Source organism: Schistocerca americana, chromosome X, assembly GCF_021461395.2.
Source record: "Schistocerca americana isolate TAMUIC-IGC-003095 chromosome X, iqSchAmer2.1, whole genome shotgun sequence".
NCBI classification, from domain to species: Eukaryota; Metazoa; Arthropoda; class Insecta; order Orthoptera; family Acrididae; genus Schistocerca; species Schistocerca americana.
The window spans coordinates 189421567-189436571 of record NC_060130.1 but is presented as its reverse complement, the minus strand read 5'-3'; the positions used below and the strand labels follow the sequence as shown (position 1 = coordinate 189436571).

Below are 15005 nucleotides of genomic sequence, written 5' to 3'. Positions count from 1 at the left end.
CCCCAGTTTAATCCTTGTACCTCAGCAAAGGTGAGTGAAATAAGTGTTAGTAGTGTTGAGAAACAGCTGGAATCATTAAAATTGAATAAAGCTCCAGGGCCCAGTGGAATCCCTATCAGATTCTACAGTTAGCCCATCTTCCAACCGTAATCTATTGTAGCTCCCTCGAATAAAAAACAATGCCCAGGAGTTGGAAGAAAGCACAGATCACCCTGGTGTGCAATAAGAATAGTGGAAGTGATCAACAAAACTATCATCCATTATCTTTGACATTGATTTGTTGTAGAATGTTAGAGCATATTCAGAGCTCAGACATAATGAGGTATCTCGAGCAGAATGACCTCCCCCTTGCCAACCAGCATGGATTCCAAAGACATTGGTCACACGGATCCCAACCCGCACCTTTCTCACATGACATTCTGAAAGCTTTGGACCAAGGCAATCAGGTAGATGCAGTGTTTCTTGATTTCTGAAAAGTGTTTTACTCAGTACCATATATATGCTTATTTTCAAAATTATAACCATATGGGCCATCAAGCAAAATTTGTGACTGGGGATTTTTTGGTAGGGAAAATATAGCATGTTACCTTGATGGAGAGTCATTGCCAGAGGTAGAAGTAATTTTGGGTGTGCCCCAGTGAAGTGTTGGAATCCTTGCTGTTCGTGTTGTATATTAATAACCATGTGGCAAATATTAATAGTAATTTCAGATGTTTCGCAGATAATGCAATTATCTGTAGTGAAGTGCTTTCCGAAAGAAGCTGCATAAATATTCACTCAGAACTTGATAAGATTTCAAAGTGAGGCAAAGATTGGAAACTTGCGTCATATGTTCAGAAATGTAGAATTGTGCACTACACAAAATGGAAAAATGTAGTACCCTTTGACTGTAATATCAATGAGTCTCTGTTGGAATCAGCCAACTCCTGCAAATGTCTGGGCATAACACTTTGTGGAATATGAAATAGAATGATCACATAGGCTCTTTGTAGGTAAAGCAGATGGTAGACTTTGGTTTATTGGTAGAATACTGGGAAAATGCAGTCAGTCTGCAAAGGAGATTGCTTACAAACCACTGGTGGCTCAAGTGTGTGGGACCAGTACCAAATAGTACTGACAGCGGATTCTGAATGCACACAGCAAAGGGCAGCATGAATGGTCACAGGTTTGTTTGACCCATGGGGGATGTACCCTCTGCCATGCACCACTACACAGTGGTTTGTAGAGTATGGATGTTGATGTAGACTGAATAACATCAGGGATAGGCTACAACCTTGTCTCACTTCATTGTCAACCACTGCTTCCCTTTCACTCTACTTGACTCTTATAACTGCCTGAAATCTTTTACTTCCTGAATTGTACACCTGCTGCCTTCAGGATTTCAAAGAGTGCATACAGTTCACACGGACAAAAGCTTTCTCCAAATCTACAAAAAGCTATGAATGTAGTTTGCCTTTTCATAAAGCTTGTAAGATAAGTTGTAGGGTCAGTATTGCTTCATATGTTCCTACATTTCTCCAGAATTCAAACTGATCTTCCCCGAAGTCAGTTTCTGTGAGTTTCTTCATTCTTTTGTAAATAATTCTTGTTACTATTTTGAAACTGGTTTAATAAGTCATTAAACCAGTAGTTCAATAATATTCACACCTGTCTGCACCTGCTTTAATTTAATTGGAATTATTACAATCTCCTTGAATTCTGAGGGTATTTTGCCTGTCTCATTCATATTGTATACCAGGTGGAATAGTTTTGTTATTGCTGGCTCTTCCAAAGCTATTAGTTGTTCTGAAGGTATGTTGTCTATTCCATGGGCCATGTTTATACTTAGGTCTTTCAGAGCTTTGTCAAATTCTTCCCACAGTGTCATATCTACTATCTCATCTTCATCTGTGTCCTCTACTCTTTGTATAATATTGCCTTTAAGTAAATGTCCCTTGTATAGACCTTTTATATGCTTCTTCCATCTTCCAGTTGTCCCTTCTTTCCCTTCTTCTCTTAGTACTACCATATTTACCTAAGTATAAGATGATCCTGAGTATAAGATGCCCCCCTCTCCCTTTTTTAAGAGGTTGCCTCAGAAAAAATTGTTTTTTACACATTCTGATTACTCAAAATTACAAACTTTTTTACGGACATGAAATATTTGCCAGAAAGTTCACACCATACATCTTCTAAACTGATGCCATTTATTGATTTTCTACATTTTTTATAATACTAGGAGAAATAAAATAATCAAAAAGAAATTGTTTGTATCATTATAATCTTCATTGGGATTGATTTTCCTTCCTGTTTCAACCGAATGTCACCATCTTGTTCTAAAGCTGATAAAAAGCTGTTAATGTTTTTACCCGTTGTTTTAACACTTGAGCGGCAACTGAATTTCTCATTTGCAATCCACTTAGTAAATCATTACAGTCTCTCATAACCAGGAAAAATATTGTTCTGGATTCTGTATCAACTAATGTTTTTTTAAGGACAACATTTCTTTTTTTGAATGTTACCTTTGGTTAAAAAGTGGCATTAATATTTGTATACGGTATCCATACATGTATAAGAACATTTATTGCAAACCTGTTCAGACACAACAAAATTTTACATGATGATTGAATTTAACAGAGCAATAGCAATGGTCTGTTGCAGTAGATATTTAGTAGTTTCTCGTGTATCTCTGGCACTTGTGCTGCATGAGTCAGTGTCGTGTGATTGTTCGAACAACGTCGATACTGTATCAAGTGCTTCAGTGTATCAGGAAATCTCGAGCCTATTGGAATGTGAGTGTAATTTGCTGAGCCCTGCCCTTCCAGAATCTTCAATGTAAATCTGCATGTGAATCCAATAGCCAAAGCTTCATCTCTAAATGTAAGACAGCCCTATAAATCTAAGACTGTCCTTATATACTCTACTAAACAATGTAAAACTGTTGACCTCAGCAACAATAGTTTAATCTGCGAATATAAGACTACCCTGTATTTTTCTAATGACATGTTTGGGAAAAAAACCTAATCTTATAAACAGAAAATTATGGTAGTTTTCCATCTGAGCTCTTGATATTCATACAGCTGCTTTTCTTTTCTCCAAACATGTCTTTAATTTTCCTATAGGTGGCATCTTTATCCCGTAGTTATATGTACTTCTGTATCCTTACATTGATCTTATAACCATTCCTGCTAAGCCGATTTGCAGTTTCTGTCAGTCTCATTTTTTAGACATCTGTATTCCCTTTCAACTGCTTCATTTGCTGCATGTTTATATTTTCTCCTTTCATCAATTAAATTCGGTGTCTTCTATGATATCCAAGGGTTTCTACTAAGCCTTCATTCTTTGCTGCCTGCACCATTTCATCACTCAAAGCTACCCATTTGTCATCTACTGTATCCGTTCTCATGTTTAAGTCAATTGTTGTTCCCTCTGAAACACTCAACAACCTCTGGTTCTTTCAACTTATCCAGCACCCATCTCCCACCTTTTGCAAATTTTTTCAGTTTTAATCTACAATTCATAACCAATATATTGTGGTCAGAGTCCACATCTGCCCCAGGAAATGTCTTACAGTTTGAAACATGGTTCTGAAAGCACTTGTCTTACAATTATATAAGTAAACCTTGTAGTGTCTCCAGGTTGTGTCCATATATACATCATTCTTTCATGATACTTAAACTAAGTGTTCTCGATGATTAAATTAGGCTCTGTGCAAAATTCTGCCGGACAGTGTCCTCTTTCATTCCTTTCCTGAAATCCATATTCACCTGCTATTTTTCCTTCTCTTCCTTTACCTACTATCAAATTCGAGACCCTCATCACAATTTTCATCTCCCTTAAATAATCTTAATAATTTATTTTATCTCATTATACATTTTTTCAATCTCTTCATTACCAGTGGAGCTAGTTGGCATATAAACTTGTGTTACTGTGCTGATTGTTGGCTTCATGTCTATCTTGGCTACAATAATGCGTTCACTGTGTTATACTGGGTGAAATAATGATAGAGCAGGAATAGGTGCAATAATGAATAAGAAAAATGGCCATATAGTAAAGGGTTATTTGTGTCAAACAGAAAATATACTTTGATGATCAGACAAAATGGGTGTGCAGCAGGCACTGTAATTACACATACCAGTGAAGTTAAAGATAGATATGATAATATTAGTGAACTGCTAAAGCATGTCAAGGGGGATGAGAACTGGGTTGGAGAACAAGTGAAATAGTCTTCAAAGAGGTGTGTAAATGCAGCTGGAAAAGTGCTGAAATTGGATCAATAGCAGATGAGATACTAGAATTAATAAAGAAACAAAAAAAGTAAAATAGTTGAAAGTGAATAGCAGCTATACGGGGTGTTAAAACTATCCAGTATTACAGGGGATGATAGTATGCATCAAAGCAAAACAAAAATGTCTAATGACCAAAGGCCCTACAAAGCATTTGTTATGACATACGGTATGTGATCAAAAGTATCCGGACACCCCCAAAAACATATGATTTTCATATTAGGTGCATTGTGCTGCCACCTACTGCCAGATACTCCGCATCAGTGACATCAGTAGTCATTAGACATCGTGAGAGAGCAAAATGGGGCGCAATGCGGAACTCAGACTTCGAACGTGGTCAGGTGATTAGGTGTCACTTGTGTCATACGACTGTATGCGAGATTTCCACATTCCTAAACATACCTAGGTCTACTGTTTCCATTGTAATAGTGAAGTGGAAACGTGAAGGGACACATACAGCACAGGCCAACCTCGTCTGTTGACTGACTGTGACCGCCGACAGTTGAAGAGGGTCGTAATGTGTAGTAGGCAAACATCTATCCAGACTATCACACAGGAATTCCAAACTGCATCAAGATTCACTGCAAATACTGTGACAGTTAGGTGGGAGGTGAGAAAACTTGGATTTCATGGCAGAGCAGCTGGTCATAAGCAACACATCACGTCGGTAAATGCCAAATGGTGAGTCGCATGGTGTAAGGAGCATAAACATTGGATGATTGAACAGTGGACAAACATTGTGTGGAGTGATGAATCATCGTACGCAATGCGGCGATCTGCTGGCACGGTGTGAGTGTGGTGAATGCCCGGTGAACATCATCTGCCAGCGTGTGTAGTGCCAACAGTAAAATTCGGAGGTGGTGGTGGTGTGGTGTGGTCATGTTTTTCATGGAGGGGGCATGCACCCCTTGTTGTTTTGCATGGCACTATCACAGCACAGTCCTCCATTGATGTGTTAAGCACCTTCTCGCTTACCACTGTTGAAGAGCAATTTGGGGATGGTGACTGGATCTTTCAACAATATCGAGTACCTGTTCATAATGCAAGGCCTGTGGTGGAGTGATTACATGACGATAACATCCCTGTAATGGACTGGCCTGCACAGAGTCTGACCTGAATCCTATAGAACACCTTTGGGATGTTTTGGAATGCTGACTTTGTGCCAGGCCTCACCGACCAACATCGATACCCCTCCTCAGTGCAGCACTCCATGAAGAATTGGCTGTCATTCCCCAAGAAACCTTCTAGAACCTGATTGAACGTATGCCTGCGAGAGTGGAAGCTGTCATCAAGGCTAAGGATGGGCCAACACCATATTGAATACCATCATTACCGATGGAGAGCACCACGAACTTTTCAGCCAAGTGTCTGTATACTTTTAATCACATAGTGTATGAACACATTGTTCATAGGAGGTGCTCTTGTGATGTCGTCCATGGCAATGCATTACTTGTCCTAATACGAATGACTACCCGATAATTAAAGTCAGTTACAACCCCTGGCATGGAATGCTGCAAGGTAGGAAGGCCCCACAAACATGAGGGGGCAGATATGAGCACCGTTGTTGCATTGGTGCACCATTTCATACCAAGGTCAACAGCGTGCTGGGATAATGCCATCCAGTATTGATGTAAACATTAGTTGTCTCAGTTCTCTGCAGTGAGTTGTCCCTTTTATGTTGTGTCATTGTCCTGTAGTCTTGTTACATCTGTTTACATTCGCGTACGTTTCTCCTAACTCGAAGTGCGTACTGTGATGTTTGGCTTACTTGTCCTGTAATCATGTTACATCTGTTTACATTCACATACATTTCTCCTAACTTGAGGTGCGTACTGTGATGTTTTGCCCATTTGCATGTTTGTGGTGCAGTACAACATGTTTCCTCTCTTGCAGATACTGTGACAAAACCTAGCAATGGGGGCCTTTCATTCCACAAGGAAAATGGCAGACATAATTTACTGCTATAGTTTAGCAGATGGAGTTAATCTGAGAGCCCATAACCTGTACACTGAACGATTTCCAGCACTGAGTACCATCTGTCAAGCTCTTCAGCCGATTGTTACAGCATCTTGGGGAAACAGGTTCCGTAGCACCCAACAAAGTAGATGGTTGAAGGCCTCATGTGGTTTGTGCACGCCTGAAATGGAGGAGCATGTTCAAGGTGCAGTGGAGATGTTCTTGGTGATAGATTACTAGGGCCATACGTGCTACCACAGAGATTAACTAGTGCTCATTATCACTGCTTCCTGAAGAATGTGCTGCCTTTCTTACTGGAACATGTGCTATGTCAGGACAGGCTACAGATGTGATTCATGAATGATGGTGCACCAGCACATTTCCTCTGCATTGTGCATCAGCAACTGACAAAGACATTTGAAAACTGGTGGATTGCCCAGGGAGGTTCCATACCTCAGCCTGCTCGTTCCCCAGACCTAAATCCTCTAGACTTCTGGTAATGGGGACACATGGAGTAATTGGTGTATGCCACTGCAGTAAATGATGTGCAGACCGTACAAGTTGTGTCTTCCATGCATCTCGGCACATTCAGAACCAACCAGGGCAATTTCAAAGAGTGCATGAGCCCTTACATAGAAGGGTAGAGGCTTGTGTTGAGATGAATGGTCATCAAGTTGAGCACATCCTCTGAACAAGTGCTCATACATCAGAATGTATGCTTTATAGGATCCATGGTTATAAGATATTTTTCTTGTTTTGATGTGTACAGTCATCCTCTGAAATAATGGATATTCCTTTCCTATGCAGGTCACTCAGTGATGAAACTATCAAGATATGTAGAAAAGGTAAAGAAAATTGATGGATAAAAGATATCATGAAAGAGATACAAAATTGAAACGAAATTCTGCGCACGTATGGTGTGGTATTAACAAACAGTCAATTTAGAGACCACAGAATAAGGAGCTAAGGAGCACAGTCGTTAGAGATTAAAATGGGGTGTGGCAATTGAAGTAGAAATAAGGTGCAAAGTTGGAAAAACTACTTTGAGAAACCATGAAGTAAACCGGGAGAAATTAAACCAATTGAAAATAAGGACATAGTGCTAGAAGATGAGGTGGCAGATACAATACTCTTTTCTGAACTTCAGTAGCTTTCCATCAACTCAGAAGAAACAATTGCCCAGGTATTATTGAAATACCAGTGGCACACTACCTGGAACCAGGCCAAGGGGTGGAGCAACAAGTTTTATAGCTCACAAATGAAATTTGGATAAGTAGAGATGTTCTATCAGATTTTGAAAAAAGTATAATTGTTGCACTTCTGAAGAAAGCAGGAGCAGTTAGATATTACTGCACATCATTGTGCTGTCACATGCATAAAAAATACTAACAAATATACTATATCAAACAATGAGCTGGAAAATTAAGGTGTATTAAGAAAGGACCATTTTAGCCTTAGGGAAATAAAGGGCATTCAAGAACGCACTTTAGCACTGTGAGTAATGATAGAGGGCAGATTTAGGAAAAACAAGGATACATTGGAGTAAAATGTTTTTCTCTCCAAAGCAGTGTGGTATCAACTACAGAGATAGAAGGGTAATAACTTCTCTTTACACAAAACAGACAGGAGTTATTAGCATTGATAGAATGATAAAAGAAGGCTAAATCAGCAAATGTGTAAGGCAGAATGGCTCTTTTTCGCTACAGGTATTCAGTTTGGGTTCAAGGGAAATGTAAGAACTCGTGAGGCAATACTGACCTTATGACATATCTTAAAAGGTAGACTGAGAAGGCTAAACCTACATGTATAGCTTGCTTTTGTGGTTTAGAGAAAGCTTTTGATGAGTAAATTCATTGAAATTCTGAAGATGGCAGTGGTATATAAAGGACTTGAAAGGTTACATGCAACTTGTACAAAAACCAGATTGCATTTGTATAGTTAATAAAATGTACCTGTAACCTAGAAGTTACAATAATGGACAGTCACTGACTTAATGTCTATTAATAATTCATTTATATCATTTGAAAAACATGAAGGTGGAGTAGTAGTTGAGGGGAGAGAGAGAAAGAGAGAGAGAGAGAGAGAGAGAGAGAGAGAGAGGGGGGGGGGGGGGGGGTTGTGGCCTATTCCTGATGTCATTTTATCTTTACATGGAGCAAACTGTGAAGGAAACCAAAGAGAAAATTGGAAAGGGAATTAAAGTTCAGGGAGAAGAGAATTAAAACTTTGAGATTTGCCATTGACAAGATTGAAAGCTGAGGTATTGGAAGAGCAGTTGAATGGACTGGATAGTGTATTGGAAAGTGATTATAAGATTAATATCATCAAAATTAAAATAAGGATAGTGGGATGTAGTCAGATCAAATCCTGTGATACTGAGGGAATTAGATTAGGAACTGAGATACTAATAGTAGTAGTCAAATATTGCTACTTTTGCAACAAAATAACTGATGTCTGAACTAGAGGGAATATAAAAGTGTAGACAGACAACAGCAAAGAAATTGTTTCTGAAATAGAGAAATATTGTAACGTACAGTGCAAATTAAAGTGTTGGGAAACTTTTTGTGAAGAAATGTGTTTGGAATCTAGCCTTGTACAGAAACAAAACTCAGATGCTCAACATTACAGACAAGAAGAGAAGGTGTTGAAATGTGCTGCTACAGGAGAGTGCTGAAGAATAAATGAATATATTGGATGACCAATGAAGATTAGTGAATCAAACCAGGGAAGAAAGAAATTTATTGTACAAACTAAGCCGGCCAGAGTGGCCGAGTGGTTCTAGGTGCTACAGTCTGGAACTGCGCGACCGATACGGTCTCAGGTTCGAATCCTGCCTCGGGTATGGATGTGTGTGATGTCCTTAGGTTAGTTAAGTTTAAGTAGTTCTAAGTTCTAGGGGACTGATGACCTCAGTAGTTAAGTCTCATAGTGCTCAGAGCCATTTGAGCCGAACTGACTAAAAGAAATGGTTGGTGTGATAGGACACATGGTGAGGCATCAAGAATTTGTCAGTTCAATAATAGATGGAAGTGTAGTAGAAATGGCAGGGGAGATGAAGGCCTGACTACAGTAAGCAGCAAAGAAGTCTTTGGACTGGCAGTCACCAAAAGTGAACAGGAACTGAGTTGGGTGCTTAGTGGAATCAAATGTGTGCCACCTCATAGCTATTAATTACATGCATATAAACAATAAGGGAACTATTGTATTGGTGTGCACAGCAAGTGGACATGCTGAATGACTGAATGTTTAACTGGGGCAAGGGTCCATTAAAGAGATGAACAAATTTTGCTATCTCAGAAGAAGAACAGATAAGGAAGGAAGTTGCAAGAGGGACATATTAGAAAGGATTGCGTGAAGCAAGAAAGCTTTTTATAAAATGAATCGCCTATTGAAACCCAAAAATATTAACCCCAAGACTAAAAAGAGATTTGTGATAATCAATTTTTTGAACATTGTTTTAACTGCATCTTTGTCACTGATTTAAGTCAGTTACTGTTAATGTGATTATCACAATATGAGCTAGTGGTATTCTCTTGAATGTCTCTGTGAAAAGAACTGAACAATTTACTTTTAGAAACATAACCGTTTCATATATGTGCCATGAAGATATTGTAGTTAATTGTTATTCTCTGAAATTCTTTCTACAAAATTGTCAGTACATCCAATAGATTTTTTCTATGGCATTATCTGTGTACGTAAGTGAACATTTACTCTAGTTGATATACAGAATAATACATAAGTGAGACCTTAATATTTTTTTAGCATTTTCTGTAGCTAAACTTGAAGCTTTACATACTGGTCATATCAGGTCATTGAGTACCGACTGGCCACCATGTCATCCTCTGGCATTGGCACCGGTCAGATCCATTACGGAGGGGCCCGTAGTCAACGCACCGCCCTCCCATCCGTTGTTGGCTTCCCAGACCTCAGAGCCACTACTTTTCATTCGAGTAGCTCCTCAGTTGTCATCGTGAGGCTGAGTGCACCCCCTTCCAGCCTTCTCACTGAGGAAGAATCCCTGACTGTACCAGGAATCGTACCTGCGTGCTCCGCGTAGCAGTCTGATGTACTGATCACTGAGCTATGGAGGTGATTTAGCAGTATCTCACTAACAAATTTTAGGTCATTTTCCTCACCTAAAAAGATACTTCTCAACCTGGTAGTATCAAGGGCATATATCAAATCACTGATGCCACCACCTTGAAACAAGAATTATATTACCTAAAGAATGCATTGGCAACAAATGGTTGTGACATAAATCCAATGAACAGAGCTGTGAAGTGGAAGAAAGTAGTAGGCATGAAGGGGAAAGAGAAGAGATTACTGTGACAATTGGTTTTTCCTCCTCCAATATAAAGGTGTGAATACAATTTTTCCAGTAATTATAAAAGAAGCAATGTTTTTAAGATCTACTGAAACCACTACCAATACTTGGAGTTTATGATGTTAGCTGCAAGTGTAATCAAATGTATGTAGGGGAGAAACGTTGTGCAGTTAAACTATACTTGGAAGGTGAAGAATGACATGTGTACCTCAAGCAACCCAGCAAGTCAACCATAGTTAAACATAGTGAAAACCGTGATCAGAATATAGACCTTGATAATGTTCACATTTCAGCATAAGCACCATGTGAGTGTAAACAAAAAGTCAGAAAAGAAGTCAAGATTGCAAAGCACCCAAACAGCTTTAATGGTGATGACAGTCTTAGGCTTCTGGCAGCATGGCTTCTTGCCCTTAGTACTATGCTGGTGTTACTGGCATTTGCTAACATAAATTCAAACAAGGTACCACCCACATCCCACCCTCCAGTAATAATACATCAGTTAATCCTTCCACCAAACATGGCAAAGCCATTCAGTGACCTTTCCTAAACATTTATGGTTATAAACATACAAAATACAATGTGTAACGTGGTGAAACTTTGACAGTGTGCCCAAGTGTGCAGCCAGTTCCTAGAAGAAGGTTTCGACAAGGAGGCTGAAATGTCGAATTAGAAGATTCGAGTATGGTGTGATTACTCAAGAACTTTAAACATAGTCAAGAGTGGGTATGAAAGCCTACATTATAATCAGAAAGAATACATTCTCCAACAAAAAATGATGCTGTCTTTGTGGCCAATCTGGACACTGTTCATTAACACATTAAAGACAAGACAAATGGTGGGAATACAAATTATTTAATTTCCAAATAGAACACAAAATAGTGCAAATAAAAAGTATGGAGAATGACAGAGCCAAGTTACATCCTAGTAAGTACACATAAAGTTACAAAACTAAAGTCCACCGAGTCCAAATAGCAAGTGAAAGTCAATGTAACAGGTTATAGTCAGTTTGAACACAATGCAGATAGAGACTTACAGAAGGCTGTATGGGCTGTATTGTGGCTTATAAACACTACTAACATATTGGCTCCCTCTACTAAATCAATGGTGGTACCAGTGTCATTCATGGGACACTCTCTGGATCATACATTTCCCTATGGGCACAAGAAGTGGTCCACTTGAATTGTGAATGACCAACTACAAATGCTATCCAGATTTAGGTTTTATGCAGTATGATCCAGACAATGTAGGCAAATACCAAAGCATATTTTTTAACCAAGGAATGTGTGATTTATTCCCTGCTATAAGTGTTAGAATTTTTCTGAATAATTGTGTACTTGTGTTTACACCAGTTCCCATCAAAGACTCGTATAGCCTTTTCAAATGTTTTGCAAAAAATGACAAGGTTTATTTTTACACTAGTACTTGAATTAGCGAGATCTTTTCCTTGTGGATGCACAAGTGATAATTGTTTCTATTTCGATGAGAATGTGACTTATTACTAAGGCACTCGATACTGATCAACCCATCAAATTTCTTCCTCTGGCAGGTTGTGTAGTTTGCTTTGTAGCTGGTGTTTGTTCATCCATGAGAAACCACAACAGGGCAACAACAAACGTACATTTGCCAGTATACAGAATATTGTGTGTGTAATCGGTAATGGTGTACATACTATTATCTTTCTTTTTAGAGAGCAATGAAGAGCTGTTTCATCGTTATAACTTTGCCACTTGCGGTAATGACCATCTGGTGAAACTTTGGGAGCTACTTGTGGGAAAGAAAGAAAAACACCACACCAAAACTCCTCTACAGCTTAAAAGTGTTGTGTCAATGGAGGGACACTCTTCAGCTGTTACATGTGTCAGGTTTTCACCCAGTGGCTCATATATTGCATCTGCAGGAATTGACAAGATATGTTGTATCTGGGATGTAAGTGATGGATTTCCTTGCCATAATTAAAACTCACATTATAAAATTAGAACTTTAATAAATATAATAATCAGCACTCTTTGAATTTAGTCTTAATCTGTAACTTGTGAAGGTATCTGGTAGAATTTTCGTTTTCTTTTGAGCTTTTATTTTAATTTTAATCTTCTGTATAATACCATCTCCACATGAAATCTGAGCTGTAGTGTTGTTGCCAAACTGTGCACAGCAGTTGCATTACAGTGAGAGTTAAAATTTTTCTTTCCGTCCATTTTTATTTCCATATTTGTCTTATGCTGTCATAATTTTTTTATTTTCTTATAAATACGCACATTTTGCAGAATGTATGTATCAATTCCATTTCATTACTCTTTCACAAAGTTGTAGAATACAACTGCTAGATGACTCTGTGAAATGAGTGTTGCATATGATACATAAACCTAACAGCAAGCAGTATCTTGCAACATGTCATGTTAATACAAAATTACAAATAATATTAAAACACACATCAGTTTATTTAAAATAAAGGGTAGAGTAGTAACTTAGCCATGTGCAAATGAAAAAAAAAAGGTTGATATTTTTGGTAGAATAAGCAGTGTGAAAAGGATTGAAAGGAATGGAAGTAAAAATGTGGAATAATTAAATTTCAGCAAGAAAATAGAGTGAAACTGCTATTGCATCAATGCAGTTGTGTATGCTTCTGGATATTTGTTTTCTTGTTTGCATCACTGTTGTTGTGCAAGTCTCATTGCAGACGAGGATTCTCTGCATTCACTTGTTCCTAACCACACTGAAACAAAAAAATTGTGCTGTCCATTTATTTAGTTCACATAAGACAGAGCATCAGATATTATATGACAACTTTGTTGATCAATATGCCTATCCAGTATACAGCTGTCGTGGGTAAATAAGTGAAATTTATTTTAATGCAGAGTTTTTTACAATTTTTAAAATTTGAAAACTTCCGTGAACATCAAAACAACATTCTGTGCAAGTTTGGTGAAACTGCATTTATGGCATTCAGTGGAGTGTACTTGCATACATCTTCACCAAATGCGAATACACAATTAACCATAGTCCAACATACTAAATATTTTTTTGTAGACTCACACATTCTAACCCAGTCAGAAGTGGCTATTGACCGAAGTACAGGTTAATATTCATTCATATTTTTGCTTCAAGAACCCCATTTACTCCATTCATTCCAGTCATACAAAGGACTGTTGTTTTGCTGTACTTTTGAGAGGCACTTATTTGAATTTATGGTCAACTGCTCCCTAGCACAATATGGTACATTGTTGTATGTTTATTCCCATTTTTAAAAAATGTTAAATTTGTTAATTTTATCTTCACAATGTGGTTTATTGCCATGAATTTTTTTCTTAACACAATATTTTCTTTGTTACTGACAACTATACCTTGAGGGAAGGTATCTGTTACATGTACATCTGTGTAAGCACCCTCTATAGCGGCCACACCAACCAGATGCCTCACCATGAATTAAATGCTCCAAACTTCAGTCCACATTCTGGGGAGAAACATAATTAAACTCACTAATAAGTCTAATAAGAGTATGTTTAAAATAAAAATCTGTATTAAGTTGATAAAAAGGAGAGTCCAGCCTGGAAAAGGAATAGAAAGGTCACTCACTATATTCTTGAGGCATTAAGTGGTCAGTGGACACACAAACCAGACTGAAAATTTTGCTAAGCATCTTCATAGCTAACTGATACACAACATGTTCAAAATGACACACATATACATAAGGGTACTAGTGTCCCATTATACTTGTGCTGCAGTTTGACTGAGGTGAGGGGCTTGTATTGGGTGGAGTGGGTGGGAGGGGAAGAGAGGGAAGTGTGACTTGAGGGCTGAGAGGGAGAGGCAGCAAAGCAAAGGAATAGGAATGTGGCACTGGTGAGGCGTGGGGAGTTGCATGTGGCATGTAGTGAAGTGGAAGAGTGCATTTTGAAAGGGAGAAGGAGACTGCAGAGAGGAGAGAGAGTGAGTGTAAAATGAGTGAAATGAGGGACGTGGGAATGGCAGTGGAGGTGGGGGTGGGATGGGCTAGCAGAGATTGAGGATAAGAGAATTGTGGTATTCGAGGAAGTGTTGTAAGGTTTATTCCTATCTAAATACCTCACAGAAGCTGTGTTTTGGGGTGGAGTGGAGGATATCCAGATGGCACAGGTTTTGAAGCAGCCATTGAAGTCCAGCATGTTCTTAGTAATGTCTTCTTCTGCTGGTTGGCCATTCCTGCTGTTACACACAGTTTGGCAATGGCCACGCATTTGGGTGGGCAGTTGGTTGTTGGTTGTATCTGCATGAAAGATTGTGCGAAAGTTTAAGCAGTGGTGGTTTATTGATATGACTGCTTTTAGGTGGTAGTGCCCGTGATAGAGTAGGGGATGCCTGTTCTAGCACTGGAATAGGATGTGCTATGTGAGTGCACAGGACAGGTCTTGCACCTTGGTCTTGTACAGGTATATGATTCATGTGGCAATGTGTTGGGAGTACACCACAGATGTGGTTTTTTT

The 15005-nt window shown here is 38.7% G+C and overlaps 1 protein-coding gene across 1 annotated transcript in view; it reads left to right on the top strand.

The window, feature by feature from the left end:
- LOC124556798 (WD repeat, SAM and U-box domain-containing protein 1-like) overlaps window positions 1-15005 on the top strand; it is a 221486-nt gene that overhangs the window by 44024 nt on the left and 162457 nt on the right. The window contains exon 6 of the mRNA XM_047130813.1: window positions 12233-12471. Coding sequence (XP_046986769.1) covers window positions 12233-12471 — 239 coding nt within the window. The remainder of the gene's footprint in view (window positions 1-12232; window positions 12472-15005) is intronic.